The sequence below is a fragment of the Esox lucius genome, chromosome 20, assembly GCF_011004845.1.
Source record: "Esox lucius isolate fEsoLuc1 chromosome 20, fEsoLuc1.pri, whole genome shotgun sequence".
Lineage (NCBI taxonomy): Eukaryota > Metazoa > Chordata > Actinopteri > Esociformes > Esocidae > Esox > Esox lucius.
In genome coordinates this window covers 9,321,907-9,339,999 of record NC_047588.1, presented here as the reverse complement: position 1 = coordinate 9,339,999, position 18,093 = coordinate 9,321,907, and the positions used below count along the sequence as shown (strand labels likewise).

Below are 18,093 nucleotides of genomic sequence, written 5' to 3'. Positions count from 1 at the left end.
CAAACTTCTACAAACATATCTTGCCGTGCTGTGGTCAGCTGATGTCAGTGGAGTTGGAAGTGATGCTGTCTAAGATATACCAGACTAATTACCCCTGCAACAAACATTCATGTAAACTTGCGAGGGCAGATGTCTTTGCAACACTAGTCTAAGATATAGTAAGCATTAATCATACGTCTGACCATTGGCCAACAAGTACCAATATAATTTAGGCAGCAGTCTGTCATTTGCGCCAGAGATAATAACATTTGAACACTTGGGTAGATTGAATGATACTTTAGGTGGTACCGCATTGTGTTCAAAAGCAGGTCAATAATTTGGCCAAAATATACGTTTTATGACTTGGTTCCTATTACAGAGAATCAAGTTATAAAACTATGTTGCGGAAACCTGTAGAATTTGTCCACCTGTAAGATTGGGTCAAAATATAGTGGAAAGCAGTGGCGTACTGTCAACAATTGACAAGCATGGAACTTTAGTTACCACTGGAATGGACCAGAGCGTTCCATTTTTGTATACGGAGGAATCCATTTGGAATGTAAGGGGTAGGTGCATTAATATTAGTTTTTATAATATTAAGTATTTGTAGGAAGGTTTAGGAACACGCAAGTGAATCATTAAAACAGTTTTTTAAAAGTATTCTTTGTCAATCGGATATTCATTATATATAAATATTTAATTTAGATTTTCTATAACATATTCACACCCTCTACTGGCAATGGAACAGTCCGATTCCGGGGCTAGTTTTGGACTAGCCATACAATGAGTGTACCATCAGCTGTTGTGTGGGTTTGACTTATTTCCCCTCTCTCCTCCCCTTTGTGATCCTAAGCAATTCGGGTCTCTGTTGGTATTACAAACAAAAGAGTTTAGCACCCAAAGTACTATTAATCTGTTTAGGTATCGGGGTAACTGCAGCTCGGGCGTGCGTTTTCCATTTACAAACGCGGTAAATTGCGCGCGCTGGTGAGCAACTGGAGTGACTCAACCAAGTTTCCCCGTTCTGACTGAGGAATGAGTATACGTTCGGGGAGCGGAAAAGCGCATGATTGAATGAGCAAAATGGAAAGCAAAGACGTTGACAATGATTTGGTTGGAAATGTGCTGCCTGAAGCAACATGTAAGTAACGTATTATTTTATCGAAACTCCTGTTTTCACGTGCGCTGAAACGTTTGTTGTGCGATATGACACTACATTCAAGCATTTTACGGAGGCCTTTTCCTGAGATATATTGTATCGAACGAAGACGATGCCGGTTAAACGACTTGTTGGGAAATAGAACGAACATGAACCATTGAACAGCGGCTGTTAGTGTGAATGTTAAGGTAAATGGTTTGAGATTACGATATTGCCTTTTCTCTAGCTGTGTGTGGTCATAATGACTTTGTGGAATAACAATTGTAAGCAGGGGGTTATAATCATTTAATAACTCTTGGTGATTTGTCAAATTCGGAACAATTATTTAATACTCCATTGAATATGAATCAGAGGGAGCAGACCTACAGCCCCAATGCATAGCATAAAATCGTCCGGATTGACACTCGTCCAAAAAGCCTCCACAACACAGACTAGTCTAATGCCACGCTTCTTATTTTAATCTAATCCACATGACAACAAAAACGCATGTGAACATTCTGGGTTTAAATCTTTTTAACCAACATGATTTTCAACATACACTATGGCCTATGACGAATGACGAATGTCCAGTGCCTAAGCCGAATACTGCCTATTCATTAATAACACAACTAATTCATGCATAAATAATAATACAGCGGTGCTGGATGAGGTCATCTCTAGGTCCCCTCCCCCTCCCCATGTTTACATTATGCGGTCACCGTTCTGGCATCCATTCAGTTTTCCCGACAAACGCCTTATCACCGGCTCCCTTTCTGTACCAGCCTAGTTAAAAGGCAGCCATAGTTTTTAATTGATCCAGGTTACTTTTTGTGATGTGTAAAAGGACACACAGATAACCTCTGTCTTTTATTTAGATGAGGTTCTCTTCATTTAGCAATGCAGAGCCAACGTGTTGGCAGCAAGCCAGCACGATTATTTTGGCAGATTTATTAATTTACTGGTGAAATGAGAAATGTGCAATTTAAATTTGTGAAGGTGATTGGTAGTTCAAGGAGAAAGTTCTCCCCTGGGTTTTATAAACACGCTGCTATTCTGTCATTGGACATTCTGTCAGTGGTGCCTAAGAGTTCCCTATCAAAGTATAAATGGTGGTAGTGTCAGAGCTGTTGTGTATTGTCTTCTGGAATGCATACTTTCACACATGGTACACATGGCACACATACACGGAAACATCCACCCACATCCACATCACACAGCCAGATAAGTAGTGCTGTCTGAATACATGAACATACCATGCATACAAACACATCATTGCTATTGAGGTTTTCTTTGCCAGTTGGACACATTAAGCTATTGCCCATTTTGTTTAATCTTTTCCAATTACGTCTGTGTGGGCAACAGGCTAATAATTTTGGTAATGAATACGGTGGCTGAGGATAAATACCGCCTTGAGAACAAAACCACCACAGAGGGATGATGAAATGACTGATCCTCAAACAATTAACCAAGAGGAGGTAGTTATGTCATTATGCATGAACACTGTTGGTCCCTGATTCAAATCGAGGTGGTCAAAGAACCATTGTACTGGCCTATTATTAACCTGTTCCTCAAATAGCCGGACACACACACATCATAGAGAAGAAAATTACCAAAGACAAGCTTTCATTGTGATTCCCAATCCCAGTCTTGTTGGCTGGCTGGGTGGGTTACTTGTTTTGGCTAATTCAGAAGAATGGATCTCCACTCTGTTGACCGTGGGATTACTGACTCAGCTGATGTATAAGGCAATTATTGATAACCTGGTCCTATGTGTTTTTGGTGCTGTTAATAACAATGGCCATAGGACCCGGTTTTAGCAGATTCTAACGTGAATCCAGGCTATACCATTGAACGCTGTGCTCATTTATTACATTCTACGGGTCATTGGCTCGTGACAGAAGCTGTGATGTCAACCGTCTCTTTCTATGAGGCATCTAAAAGTATTCCTCTCCCGGGACCTTCAGTTCGTTCACAATGATCAGAGGATGTTTCTGAAGCTGTCTGCGATGATTCATGGGGAATATATTACGTGACGACTCAAGTACACTGCCCTCTCAGACTGACAGGTCAGATTAAAGATCTTTCGATCTGTTTGGTCACATTCCTCTAGCATGAAGGGCAACATGCTTGTCTAGCCTGGAACTGTGTTGTTGTTGTGTGTGTGGCTTTTCCTCCCTCTCAGACACACAAGCAAGCTCTAGTGTCTGAGGTGCATTTTTTTCAGATGAGTCTTTAGAGAAACCACGTGAAGGCCACATAATAAAAACTGTTAATGTAATATCTGTTATTGTTCTGGTTTGAAGACTATACTTTAGTTGCATGTAGGAATTTGGAATGCATTATTATGTCTGTCCTTCATTTATACTTGGTAGAACAGCACCCTTACCAAAGCCAGGCATGTTTTTCTGTCATCACTTAAGACGAATCGGGAAGTTGCCGGAAGAAGGCCAGAATATTGAATGCCCTGCTCATTAGCGTTGGCAGAATGTGCGTCTCAAGTGCCTGGCATTAAGAGATGTCTTATGCTAACTATGTAGCCTAAAGTACTGTTGCAATGATCCACAGATTGTTGTGCTGTGAATCAAAGGCCCTTGCAGTGGGGCTGCTGTAGCATAGTCTCTTTAGTCCTGCCCAGGCATTGTGAAATTCTGCCTCCATCAGGACTTTTGAAGACCATCTTCTAATCCCTCTTTTCTTCAGGTCTGTGTCCCAAATAGCAGCCTTTCTCTACGTACTGCCCTGCCCTTTGACCAGGTCCCAAGTTACTCTGGCCTGAATTAGTGTACTAAATAGGGAATAGGGCACCATTTGGGAGTTGGCCTACAATTGCATTCAGGCACTAGCCCCTTTGAGCTCTCTCCAAATCGCCAGTCTGCCACTTGTTTCATGCCCTTGGAGTCGGCGTCCGTTTGGTCTTTTCTCTATAATCTGCTCTCCGTTGTTAACCTGCAATTCAGGCAGGCTGACTGGAATCCAGAGAGCTTTCTTTAATTTTCAAGGCTAGCCGTTGTCTCTGGTGCGCCCCCCCCCCCTGATAATTACGTAACAGGGATACTTAAGAAGTTTAAGAATATAAAAAAAATAACATTTTATGTCTGTGTTCAGTGTGAAGGACCCAAAGTCAGTGCTAACTAGTGTTTTGGGGAATGACTGGAGGTCTACAAGGACAGCTAGCATGCTCACCGTCTAGTAGCCTGCCAGTCCAATGCGGTTCGTTCACCTGTACAGACGTGCGAGTCATCCTGAGGATTAAGAGTCATAGGAGGCCGACAGGGAAACAAACCCTAACGTGTAACAGGTCATTTTCTATTGTGTGAGACAGGCAGGGAGCCCAAGCACCACCAGTCCTGTCAGGCTTGCAGTAAAACATGTTCATGCAGCCACATAGGCACATCTTCAACTACAGGAGTTGTATGTGATCAGGAGAACATGTCCTGTTTTTATTTTCTGGAGAGAAAGCTACATGTTAATTATTTAGCTTTTGCAGCTTGTCATCTGCTATGGCAAAAATTCCAAATCATGTTTTACGGAATGAATGTGAGAAAGACCGTACATTTTATTTTGTGGGCTAGAGATCAACGCCCTCTAAGATGTGGCTTCTTAAGGGACACAGAGACATACAAGGATGATGATAGTATATGTTCTGGATACTGATACTGTTGTTAATGATACTGTGTGGATTGCTGCAGTATGTAAACATTAAGTAGCTTAACAGTTGTCAACTTGCTGTGTGGTGTCGATTTTGATGTGGACACATTTCAGCTTGCTGATCATCCTGTGCTTTAAACAACGTTATTGCTATTACTTTAAATTGTTTTGGATTTTAACTTGAAATATGGATATCACCATGTTATTATAATAACAATAATAGTTTCAACTTCTTTTGTGCTTTTAAAAAATTGCATCATATCAAAAAGTCTGATTTAGCATGGACATCGCTGTAGGCAGCTAACACCATAATAATCTAGTCAGCTGGTTCTGCCTTAAAAATTAATTGTCTGACTCTTCCTGATGACTCTGTTGGACTCGTCAGAAGCAAGATTTCCTCAATGCCTGTGCAGAGACGCCATAATGGGAAGTATATAGTATGCATCCTCTATTTGTATCTGTTGTGTGGATATGAAAACCTGTATATCTATGTTCTTCACTGAATGCAGACAAATTTTGATTGTTCTAAGAAACTGGTGGGTTTAGCCTGAGCTAGAAGACATGGGTGAGGTGGTGCTTTGATAATCTGGTTAGAGATGGTCCAATTGCTGATGACTAGTTTTTTTTCTGCCCCCAATTCCACCACAAACAAGTTGAATTATGTCAGCCATAGACTGAATGTCACAAACAATAGAGCAATGGAAAATGTCTGTTTGATTTAACAGGCAAGCAGTGCTCCCTTACTTCATCACCATCAAAACCTGTCTAAAAACATGTATTTATTTCTTACTGATGATGGTTCAGAAGGAAGACCATCAGAAAGGTGAAGGCTTTATTTCTGGTTTATTCCAGTTGATTAATATCCTGCTACTCAAGATGACCTTGCCAAACCAGTTACAAGTCAAATGTTAGACTGGTTCTTTTTTGGGGGAAATCCACTATAGTATTTTAACAAAATAATGATCTCTGCAGGTATCTCAGCCTTGTAATGCCATTCAACCGTGTTATTCTATTCTATGCCTCTGTCCCATGTATATTTTTTAAGAAAATAGCTCTTGGAAACCCCTGTTTTGTGGATTTGAGTCCCATGAGGGAATGTATGCAATCTATACTATAAATTGCTCTGGAAGAGTGTTTGCTAAATTACTAAAAGTTGTTGGAATACTGATGGAATGGGCCGATCTTCTTAATTCTAAGGTTTACTTAGGAACAAGAGTTTTCAGGACACTCAATCTAATCAGGGGTAACTCTGGGCCCTAGTAATATTTGTGTATTATTTGTGAAGCAAGGAATGGAAGGATGGAGAGACATTTCTCATGTTCAGAAGTGTCCAAAGTCCATAGTCAGCATGTTGCATCAGAAGCGGGTTTTGAATAAGGAGCTGAGAGAACTAAAATATATGGGGAAAAAACAAGAAAGCAGATTGAGTGGTTACAGTGACAGAAGTCGTGCCAGCCTTTAGATTTTTGAGTCAGGTCTTTAAAACACCCGGTTTGTTTACGTCTACAGAGATGCTGGTGTTCTTCCAATGCTAAGAATGAGTGGGTGGCATTTCTATTTTTCTTCTGACGTAGGTGGACCCTGTGTGTGCGTGTGCATATATACTATATATATGTGGGTGTGAGGAGGACTGGAATCTCTTCTCTTAAATATGTGTTTTAGAGTGGAGAGAAAGGAGAACTCAATGAGAAGATAACTTGGGTTAAATTTAAAGTTTGGTGATTGCATTACGCCACCTCTGATCCACTCTGCATGCAGTACCCAGGTGGTATAAATAACATTGCTCACACTTACCTCAGGGACTGACCTCAGGGACTGACAGGGAAGTGGACATAGCCCCCCCTCACACACTGGAAAGAGATACAGAGCAGTCATCAATGTTAACCGCACACTCAAACTGTGCAGACTATAAATCCCCCTAAATATTTTCCAGGGCATTGTGGATATTGTGGTGTTTTGACAGAATTAATCAACCTAAAGGTTCTTTTTTTGTGCTGATAATATGTTTGATTGAAGCTCTTGGAATTCTGCCTCAGCAAGCTCAAATTTGATTAACAAAATGTTTACAGCTGGGAAATAATTTCCTTTAAAACTTTTATGCTACAAGTTGTGATGTCAGACTTTCATTATTACAAGTATTGGTATGGTTAATTAGGTTGCAAGTTATTCTTTAAAAAATATTTAATTGTTTTTACTCTTAAACTAAAAGAGACAAAAGGATCTAGTAAATTACTGAATGACACAGATTTGTATGCATTCTCATGTTGCTTCTCAGCCCCATTATGTATTTTATTAGTCACACTTTTTTTTACAGGGCGTCGCAGTTACGGTAGGATTCTGTTAGATAAAGCTAGTTAAACCTGCACAAAGGACTTGAAAGGCTACCCTAAGACCTCATTATGCATAGATTGCCTCTTGCCTTATACTTTTAAGAGTCGATTGTCTTTGTTGGGGATAACCTGTATTTTTCTCTGACTATACTTTTTCAATCCCTTCGGCTTTCTCATATTATTAGTCTATTGATATGGTAGACCATAATGTTTCATTGACGTTCCAGATACGTAGTTTCTTATAGGTTTGGATGCTCCATGGATAATGATTAAAGTCCGGTAGCAGAGGAGTGCGAGGACAGCCAATGCGCGTGAGGTACCAGTAGCTGGTTTTCTCTGCAGTATCCTCGATAAGAAAGCCAACTTTTCTACTGAAAGTCTTCAATCACTGCTGTGGAGTTAATTTGTCAGAACAAAGGAGTACAACAGTTATTTAAATGATGGAAATACAGAGCTTTACAAATTAAATTAGTTGAGAGCAAACTAAAATCATCAAGCCCCGAGCTACCTCAGTTTATACCTCTTCATATTGATTGTCGTGGATATAATGTGTGTACAGTGGGGAAAACAAGTATTTGATACACTGCTGATTTTGCAGGTTTTCCCACTTACAAAGCATGTAGAAGTCTGTAATTTTTATCATAGGTACTCTTCAAATGTGAGTGATTGAATCTAAAACATAAATCTAGAAAATCACATTGTATGATTTTTAAGTCATTAATTAGCATTTTATTGCATGACATAAGTATTTGATAGATCAGAAAAGCAGAACTTAATATTTGGTACAGAAACCTTTGTTTGCAATTACAGAGATCATACGTTTCCTGTAGTTCTTGACCAGGTTTGCACAGACTGCAGCAGGGATTTTGGCCCACTCCTCCATACAGACCTTCAGGTTTCGGGGCTGTCGCTGGGCAATACGGACTTTCAGATCCCTCCAAAGATTTTCTGTTGGGTTCAGGTCTGGAGACTGGTTAGGCCACTCCAGGACCTTGAGATGCTTCTTACGGAGCCACTCCTTAGTTGCCTTGGCTGTGTGTTTCGGGTCGTTGTCATGCTGGAAGACCCAGCCACGACCCATCTTCAATGCTCTTACTGAGGGAAGGAGGTTGTTGGCCAAGATCTCGCGATACATGGCCCCATCCATCCTCCCCTCAATACGGTGCAGTCATCCTGGCCCCTTTGCAGAAAAGCATCCCCAAAGAATGATGTTTACACCTCCATGCTTAATGGTTGGGATGGTGTTCTTGGGGTTGTACTCATCCTTCCTCCTCAGTCCAAACACGGCAAGTGGAGTTTAGACCAAAAAGCTGACCTTCTCCCATTCCTCTTCTGGATCATTCAGATGGTCATTGGCAAACTTCAGATGGGCCTGGACATGCGCTGGCTTGAGCAGGGGGACCTTGCGTGCACTGCAGGATTTTAATCCATGACAGCGTAGTGTGTTACTAATGGGTTTTCTTTGAGACTGTGGTCCCAGCTCTCTTCAGGTCATTGACCAGGTCCTGCTGTGTAGTTCTGGGCTGATCCCTCACCTTCCTCATGATCATTGATGCCCCACGAGGTGAGATCTTGCATGGAGCCCCAGACCAAGGGAGATTGACCGTCATCTTGAACTTCTTCCAATTTCTAATATTTGCGCCAACATTTGTTGCCTTCTCACCAAGCTGCTTGCCTGTTGTTCTGTAGCCCATCCCAGCCTTGTGCAGGTTTACAATTTTATCCCTGATGTCCTTACACATTTCTCTGGTTTTGGCCCTTGTGGAGAGGTTGGAGTCTGTTTGAGTGTGTGGACAGGTGTCTTTTATACAGGTAATGAGTTCAAACAGGTGTAGTTAATACAGGTAATGAGTGGAGAACAGTGGAGGCTTCTAAAAGAAAAACTAACAGTTCTGTGAGAGCCAGAATTCTTACTGGTTGGTAGGTGATCAAATACTTGTCATGCAATAAAATGTAAATTAATTATAAAAAAATCTTACAGTGTGATTTTCTGGATTTTTGTTTTAGATTCCGTTTCTCACAGTTGAAGTGTACCTAAGATAAAAATGTCAGACCTCTACATGCTTTGTAAGAAAACCTGCAAACCGGCAGTGTATCAAATAGTTGTTCTCCCCGCTGTATATCACGTATACATATATATCATCCCAAAGAAGACTTACACTGCTCCTGAAAGAATATATAGACTGAATTTTTTATAATTGACAAACTTAAGAAAACCCAGAGGGGACCAGAACCACATGCTGTCTAATAGATCACTGCCTGACCCCGCAACTCTCACAACGCTGGAGACCTTGAAACGCTAGAGACCCTGAAACGCTAGAGACCCTGAAACGTGCACATCAGCTATTTAGAAAGCTTCTTACTTTCTACTCTCTCTGCCCCTGTCTCTATTCAGTAACTTGAAAATAACTCAGAGGCCATGACGATGTACTGTGGCCTAGTTATGTTACGGAACAGCTGTACCCTAGTTCTCTGACTTGGTGATTGTGGAAAAGGAAGGGTTAAAGTAGGGTATCTCGCTGTGAACATATCTACTTCCTGTCCTGCCATGTTGCGCTACACTCAAAATAGCTAGACATGTTGCACTGCTCTAATGGTCTTCTGAAAGTCCCAATCACTAGACCCATTCCCTAATATTAGACCAGTCCCTAAATAGCAAAAGGCCATAACCTGTTTTTATAGACAACACCTTGTTTCGCTTCTGTCCAATGTCGTGGAAGATGGAGGCAGTACGACTTGGTCTGTCCACTCCTATGATCAGTTGTGTTGTTATGGAAGCTACAGTTCGAGATGTTGGCCACATGCAGAGAATCTCTGGACATTTGGGTGGGACCGTAAAAAACCAAACACGACACATTAACGGAAACAGGTGGACTCTCCGTAATTGTGTGTTTTGGTGTTGAGTCTTTTCCTGTAATTGCTGCTGGAGTGTGCTGTTGTTTGCCTGAAGTAATAGCTTGGAAAATGACTATGTTTGACGAAGTAACTACTGCCCATCATCCTCTCACCTACCTGACACATGAACAGACATGCCTGCACATCCCTGGCTCCAGAAACTGTTGACGAAGTCAGAATTGGTTTTAACGAATGCACAGTTCAGCTAAAATACACACAGCAAGATACAGCTCGTGGAGTTTAGCAATATAATTCTGTTTTCCACCAAGAAACTTTTTGATCCAGCTCTTTTTGTTCTTTTGTCAGTTCATTGGTTTCCAAATTACTCCTAAATTTGCAACATAACCCTCTGGGAGAGTTCAGGAGTTTTGTCTGTGTCACATATTGGGAGGGGATAGCAGATCGGTCCAATGTGGTTTCATCATGACTCAGCCCAGCTAGGCATAGCAGTGTTGTATAACAGGTGACTTGCCAACAACAAGGTATTTTAATTGAAATCTCTTTTTAAGCATGACTGTTGAAACTGTATCAGATTATCAGCAATAAATCCCATCTTTTATACAAGGTAAGTCTACTGAAACAGTCATTGCTCACTTCCTTTGAAGTGTCAGTAAAAACCCTGCTAGTTTGAAACATCTTAAGCGGGTGTCTGTAAATGCTCTGTTAACTATTGATTACTCATTAACGTGGTCCTGGCGCCTGTAACGCCTGAAAGCCGGAGTTGTGGATTCGATTCCCACAGACGTTGTATGCATTCACTATTTAAGTCACTCTGGATACAAACATCCACTAACTGACCAAAAGGATTTTTTTTTGAGAGATTGTTCCCATTAAAATTGAACTACAGAGGCTGGCGTGTCAGAGCAGGCCACTGTAAACGGTTTCTATTGCTTCTAGATGATGCCCTGTCCCACCACATTCTGGCAGGGGTCTGTGTGAGGTCTTGTGACAAGCTTTCGGATACCAATGAACAATTAAACTAAACTACAGCTCCAACCCTCCAAGGGGATGTGGAGCAGGTTGCCACGGGCAACGGGTCGGCATGCTGACAGGGCACTCCGTTTTGAATGGATGGCCAGCTGCAAGGTCCAGATACAGTATCTCACAAAAGTGTGTACACCCCTCACATTTTTGCAAAAAAACACTGAAGAAATGACATTTCTCTACAATGTAAAGTAGTGAGTGTACAGCTTGTATAACAGTGTACATTTGCTGTCCCCTCTAAATAACACAACACACAGCCATTAATGGCTAAACCGCTAGCAACAAAAGTGAGTACACCCCTAAGTGAAAATGTTCAAATTGGGCCCAAAGTGTCAATATTTTGTGTGGCCACCATTTTTTTCCAGCACTGCCTAACCCTCTTGGGCATGGAGTACACCAGAGCTTCACAGGTTGCCACTGGAATGACGACATCACGGAGCTGTTGGATTTTAGAGACCTTGTGCGCCTCCACCTTCCATTTGAGGATGCCCCACAGATGCTCAATATGGTTTAAGTCTGGAGACATGCTTTTCCAGTCCATCACCTTTACCCTCAGCTTCTTTAGCAAGGCAGTGTTCGTCTTGGAGGTGTGTTTGGGGTCGTTATCATGTTGGAATACTGCCCTGCTGCTTAGTCTCTGAAGGAAGGGGATCATGCTCAGCTTCTGCATGTCACAGTACATGTTTGCATTCATGGTTCCCTCAAAGAACTGTAGCTCCCCAGTGCCGGCAGCACTCATGAAGCCCCAGACCATGACATCCCCACCACCATGCTTGACTGTAGGCAAGACACACGTCTTTGTACTCTTCACCTGGTTGCCGCCACACACCCTTGACACCATCTGAACCAAATAGGTTTATCTGGGTCTCATCCGACCACATGACATGGTTCCAGTAATCCATGTCCTTAGTCTGCTTGTCTTCAAGAAAACTGTTTGGGGGCTTTCTTGTGCATCATGTTTAGATGAGGCGTTCTTCTGGGATGACAGCCATGCAGACCAATTTGATGCACTGTGCAGCGTATGGTCTGAGCACTGACAGGCTGACCCCCCACCCCTTCAGCCTCTGCAGCAATGCTGGCAGCACCCATACGTCTATTTCCCAAAGAAAACCTCTGGACATGACGCTGAGCACGTGCACTCAACTTCTTTGGTCGACCATGGCGAGGTCTGTTCTGAGTGGAACCTGTCCTGTTAAACCGCTGTATGGTCTTGGCCACCGTGCTGCAGCTCAGTTTCAGGGTCTTTGCAATCTTCTTATAGCCTAGGCCATGTTTATGTAGAGCAACAATTCCTTTTTTCAGTTCCTCAGAGAGTTCTTTGCCATGAGGTGCCATGTCGAACTTCCAGTGACCAGTATGAGGAGGTGTGAGAGCAATAACACCAAATTTGCTAATTGGGCCCAATTTGAACATTTTCACTTAGGGGTGTGCTCACTTTTGTTGCCAGCGGTTTATACATAAATGGCTGTGTGTTGTGTTATTTTGAGGGGACAGCACATTTACACTGTTATGCAAGCTGTACACTCACTACTTTACATTGTAGCAAAGTGTCATTTTTTCATTGTTGTCACATCAAAAGATATAATCAAACATTTGCAAAAATGTGAGGGGTGTACTCACTTTTGTGAGATACTGTATATGCCCCTTGTGCTACAGGCAGACATGCAGGAAACACAAGGAATCCCCGATGTCGTGGATAAGCTGAGCATTTCATCCTCATGATGACTTGAAATGGATGTCAGCGCTTGAGAGGAAAGAGGTTTTTAAAATGTCAGGTGTTGTTCCACATCCAGGCCAGTTGAAAGTCTGAAAGACTCAGCAGTGAAATGTGTTTTCACAGCCAAATGTATATTATGTTGTAGAGAGAATGCCTTTAGAATGGGGTTTTCATCCCAAGCTCATGCCATATACCTCAAAACAATATATAGAATGCATTAAGGAAGTTTCCCAAGTTGCCTCAAATGCTTTGACATTGTTTAATAGGGGATTCGCACAAACAAAGTAAGAAGCAGTTTTTCTAGTCAACAGGCTGCAGATGAAGAATCTAACCAATGAATAGACAGAGCAATGATCCATGCAATCAAAATATCATTTTCATACTATTCATTATCAGCTGTTTGTGTAGTGATTTAGTAATAGAAAACCCTTTTGAAAATCAAGGGAGAAAATACATTCAGTATTGATTGGAATAATGCAGCAGTTGTCTTTAAGGTGAATGCTTCAGAATTATCTTGGTTACATTCTTGTCATAAACGCTCATTTATACACGGGCGTAACTACCCAGAATTCAATAGAGTACTGTACGCTCATTGGCTAATTACAGTCGCAAGCTTTGACATGGTGACTTCTTGTAGACGTGATTTGCTATGTACGGATATAGACAGATGTTCTGTTGATGTCTAAACATAACAAGCATACATTCATACAATAATTCCACAATACCAATCACATATTGGCCCTTTCATTTCAGAGATTAGGCGCTGAAAGCTGTGTAAGTCAGAAACATATCTCAAACACCCACATATTAAATATTTGTTTGGCCGATACAAGGTGTGTTCGCAGTAATAATAAATATCCTTTTTACAAATATTGAATATAAATATATTTTATTTTATGTAATTGGAAAAAAAAAATAAAAAAAATATATATATATATATATCATCCAGGAGCATGAAGTATAAACAAACATTAACTGATCCTCATTGAACTGTCTAAGGATAGCGGCTTTTGCATGCATTTTATTATTTGGTTGTTGCAGCAACCACAGAGGAGATCAAATAATTGAGGGTTCTCCAGTTCTACCCCTCAGCATAGCTCACAAGAAAGCTTTAGCAAACCAAGTAGATAACCTTTTCTAATAAGCAAGTTGTTAAGATTATATTTTGTATATGGTATTATATTAACAGATACACTGCGTGCATAATTATTAGGCAAGTGAGTATTCTGATTGTATTATTATTTCTATGCACATTTTCCAACTCCAAACCATATAAACTTGGATGCTCATTGGATTGAGTCATTTTCAGGTTATGGTATTTGTGTAATGAGGGAGGGTGTGGCAACAGTGAATAACACCTTATATCAAGGTGTGCGTAATTATTAGGCAGCTTCATGACCTCAGGTAAAATGGGCCATAAAGAGATTTAACATTTTAACATAAATTGTAAAATGCTTTTCAGACGGATGCAACACTCTTGAAATAGTTAAACTATTGAGGCGTGACCACCGGACACTCAAAGGTTTTGTTACAAATAGTCAACTGGGGCGCAAAAAATTTATGGAGAAGGAAAGACACACATTAACTGCAAAGACTTGAGAAGAATTTAACATGAAGCTACCAGGAACCCATTATCCTCCAGCGCCATCATATTCCAGAACGGCAACCTACCTGGAGTGTCCAGAAGTACAAGGTGTCAAGTGCTCAGAGACATGGCCACGGTCAGGAAGGCTGAAAGAAGACCACCACTGAATACGATTCACATGTTGAAGCATATAGATTTTTCAAAGGTTTTATGGACAGATGAAATGAGTGACTCTTGATGGACCAGATGAAACTATAGCCTAGCCAGCTATTTCAATTCTTATTTTGGTAAACTTGCCACTATAAATCTCCAAACCCCACAGCTAAAGACCCTACCCTTGAGCACCTTTACAAGATGTAGCTACAATATATCACACATTTCAGTGGCTGAAGGTATGCTAATAGAGGCAAACCTAAACTGGATTTAAAATGAAACATCCAAAATACAGTACATAACTTTTGTGACAAACTATCAAGATGAATACAAGAATGGACATCATTTTATGTAACTAACCTAAAATGGTCTCTACTGAGAAAGTTATTTTGTCTATTAGTTACTCTTTTATTGTTCAGATGCAACTCATTGCACCTGATTAAGGGATTTATCAATTTCTCTCTTACGTATCTCAGGCAATGACAGGTCACGTCTGATAATTGGAACTGTTGAACCGCGGTTTGAGCATGCTTGCAAAGTCAGACACAGAGAGCCTATTGGCGCAGAATCATTGTTTGTTGTTTACACTGCGCTTTCAGTGTGTCTGGGCCCCTTCATAGTCCCTTACATCACACCATCCGGGTGAGATTGAGAGGGGAGGGAGAGAGGCGAGAGGGGGTTGACCATGAGGTCATTCATTATTTCCCTGTCTCCCTCAAATGAGATGCAGATCTGTTCTATTTAGGCCTTCCGGTGACTCCCTTTTCCTTTTCCACTCCTTGATTTCACGGCTCGGGTCTCAACACGATTTCCTACCCTCTTGTTTGCCTAATTTCCATTGTATAAGAGAGCCAACATTAGTTTTCTACAGTTTCCGGTAGGTTCAGTTAAGTCTTTTTAAACTTGGCCAGCTATGAAAGTCAGTACCAAGTCCTTGTATCACTAACCCTGAGTTATTCCTGGTAGCTGTCTTTCTGTGCTGTGTCCTTTTTTGCTTGGTTTGGCCACTGTAGGGAAGAAACATGTGATTCAGAGAGCAATACTTTGATCTGTAAATATTTAATTTCCTTCCTTCCCTATTTTCCACCCTCTCCTGACCCATGATAGCTCCCTGGGTTTGATGTTTGAGTGCAGAGGGGTGACTAACTGTTTTTGCCTTTGATGTAATTGGTTGGTTTACTGGGGCCAGGATCTACATTGGTTTTAAACATGTTCTTTGTTGTGAAAGTGAGAATCCAAGCCTGGTCTCATATGTTTGTGGTATCTTGCTAAATCCTATTGTCATTGTTTGGGGTGTCAGTGGCCATAAATGTTTCTGAAGCACTGTAAACAATCGGATATGGGAGTATACTGTGGGAACCTTTGTTTCACGTTCCCATAGCCTGATGTGATCCTCTCTACTGTAATAAGCAATATTGGTGTGATACATTGAGGTCATTTGTTTGCATTGTGGATAAGCAACCTCATCGTTCCGTGTTGCTCAATGCCTGCACAAGCACGCCTCATAATGTCACAATCACATGAGTGAACAGGTTGCCAATAGACTGGGGTGTGGTGCATACCCCCCCCACACACACACACACCTGTGTTCAACTCACTGCTCTACAGCACAGCCCCACTCCTGTATACCTGAAGGAGTAGGAGTGTGTGGATCACACACACACACACACACACACACACAAGGTATATGCACTTACACTCCCCATGCACACACACACACACGCCCCCAGACTGAAGTCCTTGCTTTGTAGAGCTGCCAGGGCCTCAGGCAACCAGACTGGCACAGATGTTTTAGGCACTTATTGCAAGCCTGAATAAACACTGTTGAGATATGAAATACCTTACATTCTGATGGGAGCAACCTATCACGGACACAATCATAACGTGTTCTTTGTTTGTTGGCATTTCTTGTAGATATTGTATCTTAAGAGTATTCTTTTCTGTTGCTTTTTAATTGTCTGACTGCTCACCATTTTGAAAGCAAAATCAACATTTTTGTTGGCATCAGGGGAATTTGTTAGACTATTAATCAATTATACTGCTTTATCACATCGTTCATTTTAATGTGAAGCGCTTTGGGACGTTTATTTGGTATGACTCACCAGACCCCACTAGACCAGCTGGGTGCAATGAAGGGATTACAGAAAAGCAGTGGTTTCTCTTCTGAGAAACCAAACACTAATGTTGTGTGAAATTGAATTACCCCCTAATCACATTTGCAGTTGAAATGTTACCATTGGCCCCCACCTTGGTGTCCTCCACTCCTAGGATATGTGCATCCATCCATCTCATTTCCCCTCAGACCACGATATGGGTGGAAAGACCGAGAGTAGTGAATAGACAGTTTACAACTGGACATAAAATATAGAAAATATATGGTGACTTGGCATTTGCACTACTGTGAACAGAGCTTGTCTTTCTGGATCTTTTATGGTTCCTGACTGATATTCATTACACTCACAGACATTTTATTCGCTACACCTGCTTGTTAACGCAAATAGCCAAACAGCAAATCATGTGGCAGCGACTCAATTTATAAAGCACACAGACATGATCAAGAGGTTTAGTTTTTGTTTAAGCAAACATTTGAATGGGAAAGATGTGTGATATAAATGACATTGACCATGGGATGATTGTGGTGGTTCAAGCATCTCAGACCTTCTGGTATTTTCAATCGCTACAGTCTCTTGAGTTTACAGAGAACGGCATGGTGAAAAAAATGTGAGCGGCAGTCTTCTGGCAATAAACTGAAAGACAGAGAGAGCCTTTTGCTTTAAGGCCAGTAGGCTAGATTTGAACTTACACTACAATGGCAGCGGCTTAAACCACTTGACCATAGTTGCCCACGTTTGACCCTTGAACCTTTGCTTTTCAGCATTTGCCTCTGTATACCCATAGCAAACCTGGGTTCAAATTATATTAGAAAGCATGTCAGCCTATTAATCTGTGCTTTATTGAGCTTGCCTGGCGTAATGCGTCCACTATATTTGCCACAAAACTTGTAAGCTGTAAGTGTCTGTCACTCCAGGAAATGCTAAAGCAAAACTGAAAGTTTTTGAAAAACTTCATGGTGGTTTTGAACTAGGGCATTTCAGGAACGCCCCAATACAGTATGTTAATATCACGATAGTCAGGAACAGAAAGATATATTACAAGTACAAAGCAAACCTGCAGACAAGTAATGCAATGTTGCTGTCTAGCTTTGGTAAGAGATGTTGAAGGTAATGTTGGGGCTAATGGGCTGCGTGAAGGCCCTGTTCTATGTCTCTATAAGTCTTCAAATGATATACTGTGCTAAAGTAATTTTCCATGTTCAGTAGTGGTGGCTGTGGAAGGACATCTGAGGGGTGGCTCTGGATTGATTCATGCAATAGCTGTGCATTATGAATATTGCAAACGGTGACTGAAGTCTTTAGAATGTAGGAAGGTACCCTAATGGTTTTTGACTGTAGGGGCTCCTAGGATAGAAAGCTTTGGGTGAGACAGGACAGTAGTGTAAAAGGTGGCGGCAGGAGAAGTGTGGGAGGATATTTGGTGAAGTGAAACAAAAGAGCATGCCTCCCGTTCAATCAATCATGTTTTGTGAGACATAATATAACTAAACTAGATTCTAACTTAATGTAACTAATTAAAGATGGGCACCTTTTTTGTTAATGCATATTGT

The 18,093-nt window shown here is 41.3% G+C and overlaps 1 protein-coding gene across 5 annotated transcripts in view; it reads left to right on the top strand.

Annotated features, from left to right (window-relative positions):
• The first annotated feature begins 781 nt into the window (after positions 1–781).
• map7d1a (MAP7 domain containing 1a) overlaps positions 782–18,093 on the top strand; it is a 52,737-nt gene continuing 35,425 nt past the window's right edge. For 4 of the 5 annotated variants that reach the window (XM_010885379.4, XM_010885377.4, XM_010885378.5 and 1 more), the window contains exon 1: positions 782–1,120. In XM_010885379.4, the coding sequence (XP_010883681.2) occupies positions 1,054–1,120 (67 nt within the window). In that variant the 5' untranslated portion in view covers positions 782–1,053. Of the gene's footprint in view, positions 1,121–1,163; positions 1,327–18,093 lie in introns of those variants that run through there. The other variant, XM_010885380.5, reaches the window with a different exon arrangement.